Here is a 17,641-nt window from a genome sequence, read left to right on the forward strand (position 1 = left end):
GGTGACAGATTACAGCAGAGGACCAAGCTGGAGCCCCGGCGAGTACACATGATTTCCTGAAAAGAGGCGCTGCTGTACCAAATCCAGGTCACTCAAGGGTGTGTGGGGGGCTCAGAGTCTAACCCAGCCAGGGACCCAAAATCAGAAAATGGGTTTAAATTCCTGGCTTCAGCCAAGCAATTATGGCAAGTTGCTTAACCAGTGAACTGCAGTTTCTCATCCTTCCAATGAGCACAGTGAAACCAGCGCCACCCGCCGCCTGCAGAGTGCTGAGGGGACTCCAGGCCCAACACCCGGGGGACCCTGTCCGGTCCCCTGGCTCTGGGCTCCCCGAGCACACGATGAACCCTGCACGCCAGGGCCTCAGAGTTGACCCTTCCGCCTGCCACCTCGTCTCATGATCCCCAAGGCCCTGCCTTGTGGGGTTATCGTTCTCAATTCAGAGAAAGCTGGGGATCAGCAAGAATGTCTTGTCCCGCCCCCAAACAGGAAAAATGATATTCATCCTTGATTGCATTAGTAAGAGCAGTGATGGATGAGCTTTACAATTTCCTAAATCGTATTTATTCTTCTCGGCACTGGTAAAAGAGGAATGCAAGCCAGGCTGGATTCTTTGTTGTACAGTCATTATTTATTTATTTACCTCTGATTTTAAAAGAAATTAAAAGGAAAACATTTTCATGGGCCCCTAAATTTGCGGTGGGCCCTGGGTCCTGGGCTGGCTGTTCCTGATGCAGAAGTGGGCCGTTCGTCCGTTGACACTCACAGCTGTTAGTTCAGCCGCGCACACATTAGTTCACGCATGTGCCCAATGTCTCTTTATTAAGGAGCTCTCCTCAAGGCTCCGGGAGAAAGTTGTTACCCAACAGATGAAGCTCCGAACTTGCAGAGTTCATGTTCTAGTGTGAGAACACAAACAACGCTGTGTAAGCAAGTGCATTAAGAATTTCAGGTCTTGAAATTGAAATAGTAATGGGAGAGGAAATGACACAATGGAGGAGAGTCCTTTAGCAGGGAACCCGGGGAGGTGACTGTGCCCTGATGCCTGCATGATGAGAAGGGGCCAGCCAAGGCACACCTCGGTGGAGAGCTAGTGCAAAGGCCCGGGGGCAGGGTTCGTCTGTGGGCCAGAGAAGGCTGGAGTGTCCGAAGACCTGTCGGTAACGGGGGTAGTGGTGGGCAGGAAGTTGGACGCATTGGAGGGACGTGTTAGATAAGATCTCATCGTCAGAAAAGTGATTTTATCATACTTGCAGCTGGGCAGATACGGAATGCTTTAAGCTAGGAAATGATTATATTGATTTATCTTTTTTAAAAAGAGCATCTGGCAGCTCTATGGAAAATTGATTCTGGAGGGGTAGCACAGGAAGTGGAGGCCAGATCGCACTCTGTTGTGAGGTTCCAAGAACAAGCAAGTTCGATGAGGGTTCAAGACAAGAGGTCAGTGAGAAATAACTGCATTTGGAATCCGTCTTGGATTGGCTGTTGGGACTATGAGTTGGGAATTCAGGAGAGAGCCGGAGCTGTGGACACGGGTTTGGAAGAAATCCAGGAAAATTTGACGTCGTCAAAGCCAAGGAAAGAAAGCTTCCGAAACGAAGCCGAGGTCAAGCGTCGGATGTCATTGGAAGTGGTGTGAGACAAGGACAGCAGTCTGGCTGCCAGACCTAAAAGGATGTAGGTCCTTGGTGACTTGATAAGGGCCACTCGGGTGAGGGAGGGAAGGGAAGCTGAGAGAGGGCTGTGCGGCCCGCGAGGTGCGAGGCAGGGAGCACCGTGCCCCCCAAAGCCACGCTCTTCCCACCGCTCCATCATCCCGCAGGATGCAAACACTCAGCCAGTTCTCGTGGAGCGGTGTGCCCATTGACAAGTGGCCTCTCCAACGTTACCCCTTTTTCCCATGGCAAGATCTGCCTCACGCTAATTTTAAATACTCAGTTGCTGGCCAACAGGGAGTCTTTCATTTTTGTCCATTAAACGAACAAATGAGTATTTGGTCTCCATCTAACTCAGGGCTCTAGAGAATTAATTCTAGGGACATTCATTAATTCATCTCTCCAGCCAGAGAGACTTACAGGAATCTGGGGCAGGCTGCCTGTTCTTCCTTTGGAGATTCTGCTCTGGGTCTCTTAGACCTATGATGTCATAGCCATTTTGCCTAACTTTGAGTGTAACCAGTGAACAAAGACTCTTTAAGGACCTCCTGTGTATAAAACACTCCTCCCCCACGTGCCACTTGCCACAAACAGCATCGGCGTGTCTGCCCCCCAACGGGGAGGAGATGGTGAGGCCATGAGCCAGGGCAGGGCAGAAAGCGGACCGGAGGGGAGGGCTGATGAGTCCTCAGGAGGACAGCCCGCCGGCCTGTGGGCCAAGAGAGCGTGGGGAGAGGAAGGAAGGGAGGAGGCTAGAGACGTCTCCTCTTTCCATCAGGCAGCTGAGTCCTGGCCTTAGGCACTGAGGCCAGGAGACTAGGAGGGGAAGGAAGTGCCGGAGGTGAGGAAGAACACGTGTAGGTGGTGAAGGGAAATGGTGCTCGTGTGGAGTTTGAGGGACCCGAGAGAGCCCCAGGAGATGAGGGCCACCTGGATATGCAGGTCTAAGGTTCAGGCAGGAGAGAGATTTAGGAACCATTAACTCCCAGGTCGAGGTCGAAGCAAAGGGAGGGAATGGAGCATGTGTGGTCGGAAGCGGGGGAGAGAAGGGGACGGGGGGCGGGGGAGCCGCTGGGGCCTCGGCATTAAAAACGGTTTTAAAAGTTAAAAGATAGCTGAAGGGGTTCTAGACGGGAGCCTGAGACAGCATAGCTGCGGGAGGGGAGAGACCGCTGGGGGACGATGGGTCCAGAGGGAAGGAGTGCCTGCATGGGCGTGGCCAGCAGCGCCCGCTGGGCCGGGCTGGGTCGCTGCAGCCGCAGTGACCCGGAGAGTGCGGCCAGCCGGGTGCAGGGGCCGGGGGAGCCAGGGGGCTCGGAAGGCGGGGTCGATGCCCATGCTTGCTGAGTAGACCGGAGAGGGGCGGGCAAGGGGAGACCCTGCGTGGCGGACCTCCCCTTCTCTTGGGCAGAGGGAGGGAAAGAGGGTTCCTTGGTCCAAGACAAGGGGAGGGAATCGAGACGAGCTTGGAGGGGGGATTTCCCTGAGAAGCAGAGGGCTGAGCACAGGCGGGGGGAGCCCCGAGGGTCACATGGGGTGTTTGAGCGGCACCATGGGATTGATGTGGCAAGAGAGGGGGCCCATGGGAGGTGGTGGCTGGCAGGATCCCTACTGGAACCCCACAGAGCTGGGGACACCGACTCAGGGACACCTGGCAGATGGCCTTCTCTCCTTCATGTCGACCACAATGGAGGACCCTTCTCCTGGCCCCTCCTGCAGCAAAAGCAGGGTGAGGCCACACCCGCTGCTCACCCATTTCGACCCTCACCCTCCGGGACCCCCATTTCCCTTCCTGCTCTGACGGTCTAGCATGTGCCGTCGTCCCTATCACCACGGAACGTATTGTCAGTCCCCTCAGCTTAACCAGAGGCCCCCAGAGGGCAGAGGACTTAGCCTGTATTGTCCCCAAAGCGTCCCAGATGCCCAGAGCTGCTCCTGGTACGCTCAGCCCTGGATAGAAAGTTGTCAAATGAATAGCGAATTGAAGATAACCTGAAGCTAAGAGTTTTTCATTGTGTCCCTCAAACTGGAGATGAGCCTAAGGGTGTCTGCTTTTAACAGCTGGCCCCCCAGAGGGGAGAGAGGAGGAATATGCACTGTGACCCAAGCGTCAGCCCCTTGCTAATCACTCATTCACTGGACTCTGACATCCACTCCAGGCACAGAGAGCAGCGTTCAGCGCTGCCTGAGCGCTGGGCAGTGAGTCTTCTGCAGTCGCATGTGGAGCTGGATGTGAATTGGACTCTCGAATGCCAGAGCCATACTCAGTCCCCCAGGCCATAGGCATTACAGGTGACAGTTGAAGGCCTCCACTGTTGTTACATGTCTCCGAGGGACTGTCACATTTCTGTAGAACAGATGAATGGCGGTCCTTTAAGAACACACACGAAGGACATGCCAATTCTGGATGGCCCTCGCTCCCGCTCGCAGGCCCCTCTCGCCTGTAGCTCCAGCCTGCGGAAGTCGGCGCTGGCTGGCGGGCAGTCGCGTGGCGGCCCCGCTCCCTCCTGCCGACTCTCTAATTAAACCAGCAACAGCATCTGTGCTGCCGACCTTGCCAAGAATGGAGACGGGTGGGTCTTGCTGAAAAGGGTCCCCTTTACATTCCCATGGGCCCCGGTGGGTTTGGGTCCACCCTCCAGCCATCGCTGGAATGTGGACCTGCGGACAAGGCCACGCCCCAACTTGGCTCAGTAGCTTGGATCGCCTTAAATGTGGAACTCATTGCAAGCCCAAAGAAGCATACACCCCGGGCCCCTCCCTTCAGCTTCCTAGATGGGTTTACGTTACAGGGACCTCCAGCAATGCCTAGGCTTGGCGCCCCGGTGCTCCTAAAGGCCTTGCCATGGAAGAGGTGTCTGCAGAACCTGTAGGGGAGACTCTGCCCGTTAGGCAGGGTCGACCATTTTCCAGCACTGATTTGGAAGAGAGGTTCCGAGGGTCTGGACGCCTAGCCAACAGGACAGGCCTCGCTCAGGGCTCTCTAAAACATGGCCTTTTTGGCCCATCTGGACTAGGCACAAGGCTGAGTCTACAAATATCCAGCAGCAGGGACAGCTAAGCACTTGGTAGGTGTCATCTCATTTAACCTCATTACTGTTTTTCGAAGCCCATTTTATACGGGGAAACAAGCAGGGAGCAGTTAGTTACTTGCCCAAGGTCACACAGCTAGTAAGTAGCGAAGGAAACATCCAAGCCCAGGTCTCTCCAGCCCTGGGATCTGAACCCAAGAGGTTTGACTTTGGACTTCTATTTGTAACCTCTAGCCTGTATTGCCTCTTCAAAGGTGAGCATCTCCTCCATTCTTTGCTCAACACATACTGAGCACCTACTAGGCGCTGGCCCCATAGTGAGCCCTCCATGCCCCTGTGCCCCGTAGTAGTTCTGGCAATAGCAACACCGCAGCTTGAGGGCACACAGGAGCCCCTGCCCTAGCTGGGGACAGGTTACTAATAATCGTTTCTATTAGTCATGTGCCCAGCGCTGTACTAAATCCTTTATGTGCACATTTCATCGGAATTTGGCAGGAATTCTATGCAACTATTTTGCTGTTCGAGAGAAACATACCTGTTAAATGTTTGGCAATAATTGGAGATATGAAAATGATTACTAGTATCATTTTTGTTATGAAATATTCCAAAAAAATTAGAACCAGGACAGAGAATAATATAATGCAGTTTCCCCCCTAAACTATTTCTAGGTTGTTAATCACCTTAATAGATTGCAGGCAAGCATTTTTTAATAGACTAGAAAAGGAGAGAATGGAAATGATCAGATGTATATGGAAAGAGCTGTGAGTATAAATGTTCTTCACCAAACATTACTTCAGGTCTGTATGTGTGTGTTCGTGTATTCTGTGTATATGAGATGTCTTACTATATAGATCATGGCCAAAAACATTGGAAAGTCTCTGGTATAATAAATGTTTGTGTGTTCTCTATTCAGATTTAACAGATATTAATATTTTGCCATACTTGCTTCAGATCTTTTTCCAAGAAATACACATTATAGATAGAACTAAAACGAAGGCCTCTTTGCACACCTCTTCCTGTTCGCCTTCCTCCATCTCTCCTGAAGCCCATGGACAATGCTTTGATTGATTATTCTGCCATTGGAAGAGGCCCGGCCTCTTCTTGGTGAGCCAGGCTGAGGCAGCTCACCCCAGGAGCAGCCGAAAAAGTGTCTCAGCCAGGTGGGGCTGCTAACTGATCAGAGGCCTGCATGCTTGGAAGTGTCCAGAGAAACAATTTAAACATGCCAGGGTGTCCTGATAAGCACATTTCACTGTCGACATAAAAGCATAGAAATATGTAAACACACATCACAGGACTGGACCAGGGCCAAGGAGTCTGACTTCATGCTGAGTAGCTGCATCTCTGACATGGAGCTGCCCTTGTCTTCAGAAATGAGGAAGCTGAGTCCTGGGGGGAAAGGTCCTCCCCAAACTCCCCCAGTGCATGTGGGAGGGATGCAGGCACAGAAAGGAAAGCAGAGAGACAGAAGAGGGACAGAGAGGGGAAGAGAGAGAGGGGGGATGGGAGGGAGGAGGGAGCGAAGGAAAGAAGGAGGGGAGGAAGGGAGGAAGAAGAGAAAGAAGGAAGGAGAGACATATTACCACGTGGACACAGTTTCACGGAGGGCAGCCTATCTCCCCTGGCCGCCCCTGCCCTGCCCTCTCCCCCGGTTGCTTCTCACCGTGCACCTGTCCCCAGCTGAAGTGTACAATTATTTGCTTATTTTCCATCTCCACCCACTAGAACATGAGGCCCGTGAGAGCAGAAAGCTTGATCGGCATGTTCACGGCTGTCTTCCGAGGCTGGGCGTGCAGCTGGCCCCAGATGAAGTGTTTATCAGTATAAAAGTGTGCAGAAAGCAGTCCCGCATTGAAGGATGGAGTCACTGAATGCCCCAGAAGTTGGCTCTCCTAACAAAACCAGGCGGAGCCCTGGCCGTCCAGGGCAAGGGAGTCAAGCACAGGTGTCACCAGCTTGCAGCGAAGACTCGCCGTCCCTGAGCCCTAACTGAGCGCCCGGCACCGTTTGCTGTATTTCACAAGTGTTGATGCTTTTGGTTGTCGCCACAGCACAGAGGCCCTCCCACGGTGCCTGTCTGCAGGTGGGGAGAGGAAGGCACAGAGGGGCCGGCCGCTGTTCAAGGTCACACAGCGAGGATGAGCGGGGGCTGGGATTCACACCCAAGCAGTCTGACTCCAGCACCCATGGGCTTAAAGCCGTGCTCCACTGTTTCCCACAGAAAATTCTAGAGCCAGGATTTGAGGGACACTGACCCAAGCCTTTCAGAATCTGGGGAATTCTCATCTCTCTCTCTCTCTCTCTTTCTCTCTCCCCCCCCGCCCCACCTCTCTCTCAAGCAATTTGAGGAAAGTCAAGGCCGGACCAGTAGCAAAACAGCCTTTTACCGGGCGCTGCAGAACTCCCTGGGCGGTGAGGGTGCAGACGCCAGCGTGCAGGCTGCTGCCACGTGGTATTACTCCCTGGAACACTCTGCAGACGACTACGCCTCCTTCTCCCGGGCCCTGGAGAACGCCACCCGGTAAGAGCCTGGGGACGTGGTTCCCACTGCTGTCCTTCCTTGGGGCCAAGGTGATGCTCAGGTGATGCAAGAGAACTGAGGTGTGGCACCCGGTACGGCCACTTTCCTCTGCGTCGTTCCGTCAGCACACAGCTGGGGGTGACTGCCCACCGGTGGGAGAAATGAGGGCCGACCCGATTCTTCCCCGGGCAGGACACATGCCTTTGGGGGCACAGACAGCGCTTGCCAGGGCGCCTGTTGGATGCCCGCCGCCGAGAAGCAGCTGCCCAGCAACGGCTGATGGGGAGCCTGCTGTGCTCAGCCTGGCAGAGACGACCGCGGCCCCTGGCTGCCCGTGAGAACCGCGTGGGCAGCTCTCAAAGGGCAGCGGGCACCCAGGCCCCAGAAGCATCAGTATTTTTCAGAGCTCCCCCAGGTGACCCTACTGTGCAGCCAGACATCACCTTGCATGTGGAACGTGGGGCGTACACAGGGGAAGGCTTCTGCCGGATGCCCCTGCAGCCCCGCGCCCCTGGGGTGCCGGTCCTGAGCTCAGCGCTTGTGTGTCTTGCTGGTCAAGTTAACTGCTTCAAGGGTCCCTGCTTCAGGGAAGACGGCCCTGACTGTCCCACCCCAAGAGCAATTAACAGGTGCCCCCCATCCTCCTAAGGTTGTGCTGTCCCCACCCCCGCACACTTGTCAGGACCTGCCTGTCTCCCAGGCCATGGTGGCCTCTCTGGGGCCAAGAGCTGTGCCTTATGCGAGCGCATGGCTGGTGCTCGAGAAGTGAGTTTTGAATGGAATCGAAGCCTAGCCAAGGTCCTGGTTGTCTCTGCCTGCGGAGCCCCCTGGGGACGAGACCACAGCAGGGGCTCCAGCTGTCTGTCACCTTGGAGCCCGCCTCCGACCCTTCCACATGCTGCTGTTTCCCTGGGAACAATGCGGTCGCACAGTTTCGACAGCCTATAACTTCTTTCCTCCCCTGTGGGAGGTCCACCTACGCCTTTGCTCTTTGTCCCTGGGCACGGAGCCAATGCCAAGGCCCAGAGGCCTGTGCGGAACTGGACTGTGCTGGAAAGGGAGGGACTGAAGCGTGTGGAGACCCACCGCCTGGTGCGACCTCTCCACCCAAGAGTCTGGCTTCCAAGTGGAAGGTCATTAGCTCAGAATGAACCTTTGTTCTGCCCACTGGGATCATGGGCACCAGAAAGGCTTTAATTTTCCTGCTAGCAGAGAGCTCAGCTTTAAACCAAACAGCCAACTGCTATTCCTGGAGGCCCAGGCTTAGAGGGACGCTGAAAACTCAGAGGAGCCTGAGTCCTGGGCCCTGAGAGGCTCGTGAGCAACTCAGGACCTGCTCAGATCTGTGTTGCAGAAATTGCTCAGGGCTAGAGTTCTTGCCCCGGGCTTGCCTTTAATTGGCTTTGAGGGCAGTCTGTGCACTAGGCAAGAGCTAAGGTCCGAGGGGGGGCAGGTAACCCAGGAAGGCTTCCTATTGGAGGCGGACTCCAGCCTTCCCTTAGCTCAGGCCCTCCTTTTCTTCTGGCCAGAGCCAGGCGATGGCCTCCCGGCCTCCGGTCTCCTTGGCATTGCCCCCGCCCCCACTCTGACGGAGCTGCCAGCGTGTGATGTCCCATAGGTGCGCTCTCTTCCCTGTCCTGCCCTCCACTCTCAGGGGGACTGTGCGGTGGTGCGCACCGCCTTCCTCTGCCCTTCCGGACCCCCGCCGCTGGCGCTGCCCTCCCTCACAGCCTTCCCTATAAATGCTGCAGCTGCCCAAGGGACCAGCTAAGGGGGTGGTAACCATCATCACGGGACTTCCACGGGTGTCACCAGGTTTGGTCGTTACAGCATCTCTGCACGGAGGGGCCCCGTGGGCCCCATTTCTCAGCCGAGCAGATGGAACATCAAGAGATACAAGGAGGGCTGAGTGGGATTCAAAACCTGCTGGGGCCCAGGCCGGCTGAGGCCTGCCCAATGCTAGCCAGGCCGGCGGTCTCCTCGGTGCACAGCCGCGCACTGGCCCGCGCTGGGCCCGTGGGGCCGAGCTGGGGCTCCTGAAACGGATCCCCATCACCCCAAAGGCAGAGCAGGTGTGAGACTTGGGGAGTCTAAAGCAGGGCGCAGGGTCCTCTACCTCCTCACTGTTGACATTCAGACTAGAAAATTCTTTGCTGCGGAGGGCTTTTCTGTGTATTGTAGGACACTTAGCAGCAGCCCGGGCCTCGACCTACTAGGTGTCAGTAGAAACCTTTCCCCCTCCAGCTCTGACAACCAAAAATGTCCCCAAACATTGCTGGGTGTCCCCTGGGGGTGCGGGTGTCCTGGTTGAGAGCCACTAGTCTAAGGTATCATGTGCACGAAGCATCCTTCAGGTGTCTGTGTTTTAAAACACACAATTCTTTTACGTGGTGCTCCGTAGGATACTATATTTATTTTACCACAAAATATTTTGCCACAAAATCTTGAAGTGGCACTGATGTTCCAGGAAGATGCCTGTCTCACAAGTCTCTTGATCCCGAGATGCGTCTCCACAGACACCCGCGTGTGAGCACGGCCAGCCCTAAACCAGACCGGCCCAGGCGTGGGCCCCGGCTGCTCCCTCGAGCCAGCTGCAGGGCTCGAGGAGGGCCTGAGCAGAGGGCTTGGTGGCCGAGGGGCCCTTGCCTAGGAGAAGCCTTCACCCCGCACAGTTGTCTATAGAGCTGCGTGTCACTAGACCCCTCCTCTGTCCTCCCCTACCAGGGATTACTTTATCACCTGCCCCGTGATCGACATGGCCAGCCACTGGGCAAGGACGGCCCGAGGAAATGTCTTCCTGTACCACGCTCCCGAAAGCTACGGCCGCGGCAGGTGAGGTGACCGTGGGGCCACGACGGGTGTTGGCGAAGAAGGGGAGTCTGGCAGGTGGCCCCTGTCACGTGTGCTTCTGTGATCCCCAGGATGGCAGAGAAAAGAGGGCCGGACCAACATACAAGTCCGGACTCAATGACGTGCGACTTGTCACGTAATCTCTGGGCGCCTCAGTTCCATCGTCCAAAACACGGGTGTAATAGTAACAGCCTCTTTATTTTACAGCGTTGCAGGAAGGGAAAGTAAAATGAAAGATGTAGAAAGTGCAGTATTCGCTGTTACTGGATTAACCTGGCTGGGGAGAAGGCTTTAATACCCCTGGACACTGAGCACTTAGCTTCACTTAAAAAAATGACTTTCCACAGCAGAAAAGGGTTTGGAGGGCAACAAGAGAAGCGTTTTGCTTACACCTGCTTTATGTGCCCTTCTCACATCCAGAATAGGTGTAATACGCCTTATTATAAAATTTAAGCTGCAGTAAAATGATCAAAATAGGCAAGAAAAATAGGAGGCACAAGGGAAAGGAAACCCACAGGAAGGGCAGGGGACCCAGCGGGCCCAGACCGCAGCCCTGAGTTCCTCAGAACCCAAGGAGAAGGTTCAAAAACAAAGACAGAAAGAGCGAGGGTTTGCTTCCAGGCTCCACCCGCTCCCAGGGCTCAGCCCTCCGGTGAATGTCCACAGACAACGGGGGTCAGGGCTCAGAGTCCAGACGGTGCCGGCATCGGGCAGTTTGATTTTATCTGAGAATGGAAGCCAGGACGCTACAAGGACATCAGTCGCCCACGCCCGTGGTCTGTTTGAGGGGTGGCCGGTCGGAGCTAGAGCCCCACCCTCGCCGGCAGCACGGCCTTGGGCGAGCCCCTTTGCCTCCCTGATGTCCCGTAGCCTCATCTCTAAAAGGAGGCTAATAGTTTCCAAATTGTCCCGCCCCAAAATGGCTTCACCCTGAGTTATTTTGCGACAGCGTGAAGTTAACATGTGTCATTTCTCATTGTAATCGGCAATGTCCCTGTAGTAGGCTGAGTAATAGCCACCGCCAGATACCAGGCCCCGACCCTGACTACCTGTAGGAACACAGGCTTTGAGGAGCGATTAAGTTAAGGGTCTTGATGTGGGAAAATTCTCCAGGGTCACCCTTGATGGGCCCTACGTGCAATCCTTGTCGGAGGGGGGCGGGGAGAGACTTGCCGTGCGCTAGCGCTCATTCACCAGGGCTGGAATAGCAAGAAGGGCTTTCTCCCCCGGAGCCTCCAGAGCGAGCGCGGCTCTGCGGACAGCTTGTTTGGGCCCAGTGAAACTGATTCTGGAGTTCTGGCCTCCAGAACTGCAAGGCGGTACATTTGTGGTGTTTTCAGCCACCACACGTGTGGTGATTAGATGCAGCACTGCGAGAAACTAGCACAGTCCCCAAGGCATCCTGGATCTCCCATTATTTCCCTGCTTTCCCTGGTTTACACAGCTTATATGGCGCTTTACAGCATGTCCAGGACCTTGGTCCGGTTGGTAGGGTTGAAATTAATCTCTGTTTTACTAGTGAAGAGTCTGAGGTTCAAGGAGTTCTACGTGGTTTTCCCAAGGACCAGCGGTGACCTACCCGTAGCTTCTCTGAGCCCCAGAACCCTTTCTCAACTAAACCATGCGGTCTCTCTGCTTAGAACTGTTTATCATTTCAACCTGATCAAGCATCCGCCTCGGGGTTGTGGGAGGAAAAGGCATGGCGGGCTAGGATTCCAGCGAGAAGGCCTGCGGGAGAGAAGGCACGAGGAAGGATGCTGATGGTTTGGGCAGAGATGAAAGGAGCCCTCGTAACCCCGTGGCCACCCACGGCCAGGGAGGCCCCGTGCGGGACGTCACGCGCAGCGTAAGCCTTGGCTGCAGCTTCCGAATGCCGGGCCCTCAGGAATGCACGCCCAGGGCACAAGGCCGTCTGTCTCGCTCTCTGCCTCCCTCCCCCTCCAGCAGAGGCTATGACCAGAGGCACGATACCCCAGCAGCCAGCTCCTCAAAACCCTGAAGAAACGTGCGCGCCCCTTTTGCCGCCAGAATGTACACTGGCAAAATAAATAAACAAACAAACAAATCAATAAATAAGAAATGCCCCTATGGCAGGAGGACAAAGCAACACCAAAGGGTCCGCGCGATTCCAGCAGGGATCCATTATGCTCTGTCCCCCCGGACTTCCTCTCCTAGGGCAGCCTTAACCAAGTACCACAGGTCCGAGGTCTCCAGGTTTCCAGCGACACAAGTGTACTGCCCCACGGCTCTGGAGGCCAGCGTCCCAACCTCTGACAGCCCCGGGCATTTCTCAGCAAGTACATGGCCGTCTGCCCTCTGTGAGCCTGTGTCCAAATTGCTCCTTCTTATAAGAGCGCCAGTCATGTTATAAGTGCCTTCCGGGTCTTCCCTGTCACACACCCCCGGGCCCCGGGACCCTCCTGGCATAGAGGGGGGTATAATGGGTGCTCAGGGAATCGTGCTGCAGGACAGAAGGTGACGCAGCCACCTCATCGGACAGGTGGGGAACGGGTCTTTTCCAATCTAGTGTAGAAGTTCCTTGGGGCCCGGTTTTGCCACCTGCAAAGTGGGCGCCGAGGGGTGCACCCAGGTCCACCAGGAGGAGGGAGTGAGGCAGAGGGCCCGAGCCCTCGGCCCCTCTCTTGCTGCCTCACAACTGAGCCTCGAGGAAAATGTCGCGGGCCTGCAGTTGAGAGAGGTGTGAGAAACCAGTGTGCCCAGCCGCCTTTCAGGTGCCTTCTAACTCTCCCGTCCTGTCGTTTGCGGAGGACGGAGGCATTCAGAGCCCGGGCCCCGTTTTACAGGCAGAGACGGTGGCAACCTGAGCAGAAGCGGAAAGCTTCCTGGGGAGAGCAGGAACCCGGGCCGACCGCCTTGGTCAGACACCGGCTCTGACTCTTATGCGCCCGGTGACCTAGGCCAGTCACTTAACCTCTTGGGTGACCCAGCTTCTTCATCTGTAAAACGGGGAGAAGAAGCGGGGTACCTACTTCCGAGGGCCCCTGCGGCAATTAATCGGTACAACAGATGGGACTTGGCCAACCGTGAGGGCTGAGCGCGTCCGTCCCTCGCGTCCGTCAGACGCGTGCTCGACAGTGCCCCGTCTGTCTCTTCCCTGCCCACCGCAGTCACAGCGGGCGCCATCGACACAGCAGACACTGGGATCCATGAAGGAAGCCCAGAAACTAACGCAGCTCGGTGGCAGGTTTGTCTCGCAGGGCCCCGGGGCTGTCACACGGCTCTCATTTATTTCTGGCTCAGACCTACAGACTTAAAATACATGCGTGCGCCTTACGTTCCCAGCCATCTGTCCCATGCCCGCCTCTTGGTGAGCACTGATTAGCTTTCCTGGCGTGGCTAGCAAACAAAACCTAATGAATTACCTTTTATTTTTTTCCACGGACTGTGGTTCACGAATCACAGAATAGCGCAGCTCTGTAACGGCTCACCTCCGTTATAGATGGGATTTTTGTCTCTGGAACTGAGGGGCAAACTCTGGGAGGAAAGACTTGATTTATTTCGAACAGCGGGGTGGGGTGGAGTCAGACTCCCAGGATTAAAAATCTAGCCAGGCTCCATGTGGGTTTGTCCGCTCTTTAGTGTGTGAAGAAAGGCTTGGTACAGTGGAAGAACACAGTTTTTGAGGTTAATTCTATCTCTTCCACTATCAGTTTTGTCTTCTTCATTTAAGCAGGTTCCTGTACCTCGATTTTCTTACCTACCTTCACACCTGCATCAGAGAGTGAAGATTCAAGTCAGTGGATGTTAAAAAAATCAAAGGCACATTGTAGATGTTCAATGTTAAGGAAAAAAAAGATTCTAAGAAGAAGAAAAAAAACTTAGAATGACTAAATAGGCAGTAATGTTCCATCCTTCTAAGTTGTCCCAACCCTGGAAAACAGAGCCATAAATTCTAGACTGAGGACATTTTGTACGGCACTGCATTTGCATTCGAGACAGTTCTGTGCATTCCAGGGGCTTTTAACATTTCATATCCAAAATATTGTCTTTCTAGATGACTGTCTTGGTGAGTTGGCTGGAATTAGCCAACCAAAGAAAACATTAAGTGGTTGGATTCTTGGATTGGGTCCATTGGTCTGGCTACATCCTGTGAAATTAACAAAATTATTTCCCAGTAAAGACAGAAGTCAGTCATTTCCTGAAACTGACCATTGCAACCTGGTGATGTAAATGAGCTGGGGATATACATTTTCTCCAGCCCTGATTCAGCAAATATGTACCTACTGCCTCCCACACCCCTTGGCCTCCTCTAGGTCCCAGGCATAGAGCAGCCGTAAGACAGCCCCCTGGAACGGGGACTGCAGTCAGGGAGCAGGGCGATGCATGTCTAGGGGTAGGGTGCAAAGCGCAGACGACACACACATTAGTCTGCAGAGTAAATTGGGGTAACTGCCCGAGGAAGGAGACGGGGAGAGGCTTGCCGTGTTTGAGGATGAAAAGGGAGGCCAGGAGCCGGAGTCTACTGAAGAAAAGGGAAGCGGCTGGAGACTCAGGAGGGAAAGAGACAGGGTCTCGTAGTCCCCATAGAAGTTTACAACCGATGGCATGCAAAGTGGCAGTACTTCATCCGAGTAGGATGGAACGGCATCGGAGGGTTTTAAGAAGGCATATTACCTCAACTGCCCCTTGGTCTTTTCTTTCCCATTCAAAACCCAGCTCTCTGAAAACCAAGCGTTTTGTTTTGTTTTGTTTTCAATAGACTGTAGAATAGAAACCCTGATTTCCCATGCTATGGTCAGTTAGTTAATAAGAAAATCCAATTAAAATGGGAACTCACAGAAAACGAGTAAGATGGGTTTATACGTCAAACCTGTGCTCTTAACGCTAAGCATGTAAATGTGTCCAGTTGGCATTATTTCAGCACAAGGTCAAGGGCTTGAGCAGGTAAATGCTCTCCTTTTGAACTTCTTACAAAACCAGAAGCCTAACACACAGTGTATGGCTGCCAGTTTTGCTTTCTAGAAATGAGGGCCTCCACATGGTATGTGATTAAGCTCTATAATTACAACAAACGCAACGGGCATAAACAGGTCGGAAACAGACACAGTTGGCTCTGGGTAAACACTGAACTGGCTGGGGAGAATGATGCTTTGGGCCAGGAAAGTTCAGCCTCTCCCAAGCCACCGTTATTCATGCTTTATGTCGGGAATAAAAGGTCCAGGTCAGCCCAGCAAGGCCGCCGAAAGCTTCGGCGGCACTGCCAGACAATAAATCACCAAGCTCTGCTGGACTTTAGGGAATTAGGGAAATATTGCAAGTGTTTCACTTGGGGCAGGAGTGAGATTGTAGTATTTTAAATAAACCGGGGGGCTCACTTTTTAAAGAATTGCAGAGGAATCCTTTCGTAGGACAGAAGCTGTCGGTCTCACGGGCAGAATTTGAACTTTTGCACATGAGATGTGTCCAGGGAGAGGCGCACCAACAGGCTTCTGCGTGGAAGGGGTTTAGCAGAGTTTCAACGCCTGAAGAGGCAAGCCCGGGAAGCAGGGGATTTTCATTCCCCTGGTTCCCGAATTTCCTTTGGCGGAAGTCCTCTCGAGATGCCAGCTGGAGATAAGAAGGGGAGTCTATTTTATGAGGATTAGGTCAACGAACTTCCTCCTAAGGATGAACAACAGGGAAAGAAGTTTCTGGAACAACAGACTCTCACATCAATCCAATCAAACAGGCCAGAGTGAGGGGCCCTTCCATAGCCTAAGCCTCTTGAACCCATTTGCCTTAGAAGAACCAGCTCGGCCATGCAAGAAAGAGCCTGCCCACCCTCTCTCCTCACTTGAAGGGGGGCCCCGCTCAGCCCGTCGTCCCAGCTCAGCTCATTGTGTCAGCATGGCCAGCGTCAAGTGCATTCCTTTGGTGCCACCATCTCAGTCACTGCGCTCCCTAGTTAGCCCATGATGTTCATCAGCCAGGGTCCCTCAGCCGGCGTCAGAGCTCACGCCAGGAGCTGGCGCAATGAATAACCTCTGAAGCGAGGCTTTGGGTCTCGGGCTCGCAGGGGGCGGGCTGAGCCTCCCTGCACACCCGCACCTGCAGGAGGAAGGAGAGGAGGATGGCCGAACGAGACGGGGTGGGCGGGACATGTAGAAAGGACCAGCCGCTGCCATCCCGGGGCAGCATGGGGACCCCGAGAGTTATTTCTTCTGATCTGTATTCTCCCACCACTCCGGGAACAGTTCTAAAAGGCCACTTGCCAAGTGCCTGCTGAGAAACGGCCCACATCCCTCGTCCCCTTTAAGAGGTGGCCCTCAGTTCCTCTGGCCTCGGTTCTCACGCCTTTTTTCATGGAACCGGAACCTGAAGGACCTTAGTGAGGGTGTCATTTTGTAATTCCAAGACTTTCGGTTTTCCTGGACCAGGAAAAATTCCAATGTCGCTTCGCAGCGTGATGTGCTTCTCAGTATAATACACGAGGCTCAGGGTGTTGGGGGCTGTTGCCTGTCAGAGTGGCTCCCCGCGCTGCCCTGCCCCCTGCCCAGTCGCACCTCCCTGTCCCCTCCTCCACACAAAGCACAGGACCCACTCCACGCCGCCACACGCACGAGGTCTCTACCCCAAATACCCCACCCCCGGGCCCCCCCGGCTAAATCCCTACTCTCCTTTCAAGGCCTAAGTCAGCTGTGAGTTCTCCCTGACTTTCTATAAACTCCCCTCCAACCTTGTCTGAAACAAATAATATCACTTTTCTCTCTCCTCTGACAGCACTTTGTAAATATTTCTATCATTTGCTATCTATCTGTCTGTCAGTCTGTCTATCAATCATGCAACTCACCACATTTTGTGTGTTGTTTTTTTTTTAATGCTGACGTCTTTGCATTTCCTGTTAGGCCGGGAGCTCTGCCCCAGAATGGCCGACTTACCCCTCTTTCAAACCAGCGCCTATTCAGAGCAGGACACCCCATAGGCTTTCACCAAGTGGCTCGAGTACAGCTTTGTCCCGACAGCCTAAGTTTTGCCACCGTCCTCTCTGAACTACATTAACATCCTGAAACTGAACCACGCCCAGCCCTCCCTCAAGCTACGTGGCCGGTCAGTTCTTCCCACATCTGGCCAGCTGTCACTTCGCCAGCATCAGTCAGTCCTCCTTGGGTGGCAGTTTGTAAGTTTTAAAGGAAATCCGCTCACCCAGCTGATGATACCACGTGGGAGGCTGCGGAGGGATGATCAGACCCACTTTACAAAGAGAAAACCCAAGGCTCAGGGAGCCGCTGGTGGGAGTGGGGTGTGAGCCCAGCCCACTCAGCTTGGGCAGGGAGCTTCCCCAGCCCACATACCCACGGGCAACAATGAGAAGATCGAGACCTGGCCTGAACACAACACAAGCAACTGTCAGATTTGGGAAAGTCTGACCAAAGACCACAAATGACAACCAAAAGCTAGATAAAACCGGCAGGACCACAGGCTTATATCACTGCAGTGGATTTGGGTATCCGGTTTATCAGTGACCCAATGCAGCACAGAGCAAAGCGGCCAAATCAGTGTGCAGGGGCTGCCTGCCCCTCCCCCCAACTCCAAACATTCAGCCACCGAATTTCCACTTTTACCTGGGGTTTTCTCCTGCGCCT

The 17,641-nt window shown here is 54.2% G+C and overlaps 1 protein-coding gene across 1 annotated transcript in view; it reads left to right on the top strand.

Annotated features, from left to right (window-relative positions):
* Positions 1-17,641, top strand: part of TG (thyroglobulin) — a 204,856-nt gene that overhangs the window by 179,640 nt on the left and 7,575 nt on the right. The window contains exons 44-45 of the mRNA XM_054590517.1: positions 7,027-7,208; positions 9,933-10,040. Of these exons, the coding sequence (XP_054446492.1) occupies positions 7,027-7,208; positions 9,933-10,040 (290 nt within the window). The remainder of the gene's footprint in view (positions 1-7,026; positions 7,209-9,932; positions 10,041-17,641) is intronic.

The sequence above is a fragment of the Pteronotus mesoamericanus genome, unplaced genomic scaffold (genome assembly GCF_021234165.1).
Source record: "Pteronotus mesoamericanus isolate MK-2021 breed Mesoamerican mustached bat unplaced genomic scaffold, CSHL_Meso_final scaffold_174, whole genome shotgun sequence".
In the NCBI taxonomy this organism is placed as follows: Eukaryota; Metazoa; Chordata; class Mammalia; order Chiroptera; family Mormoopidae; genus Pteronotus; species Pteronotus mesoamericanus.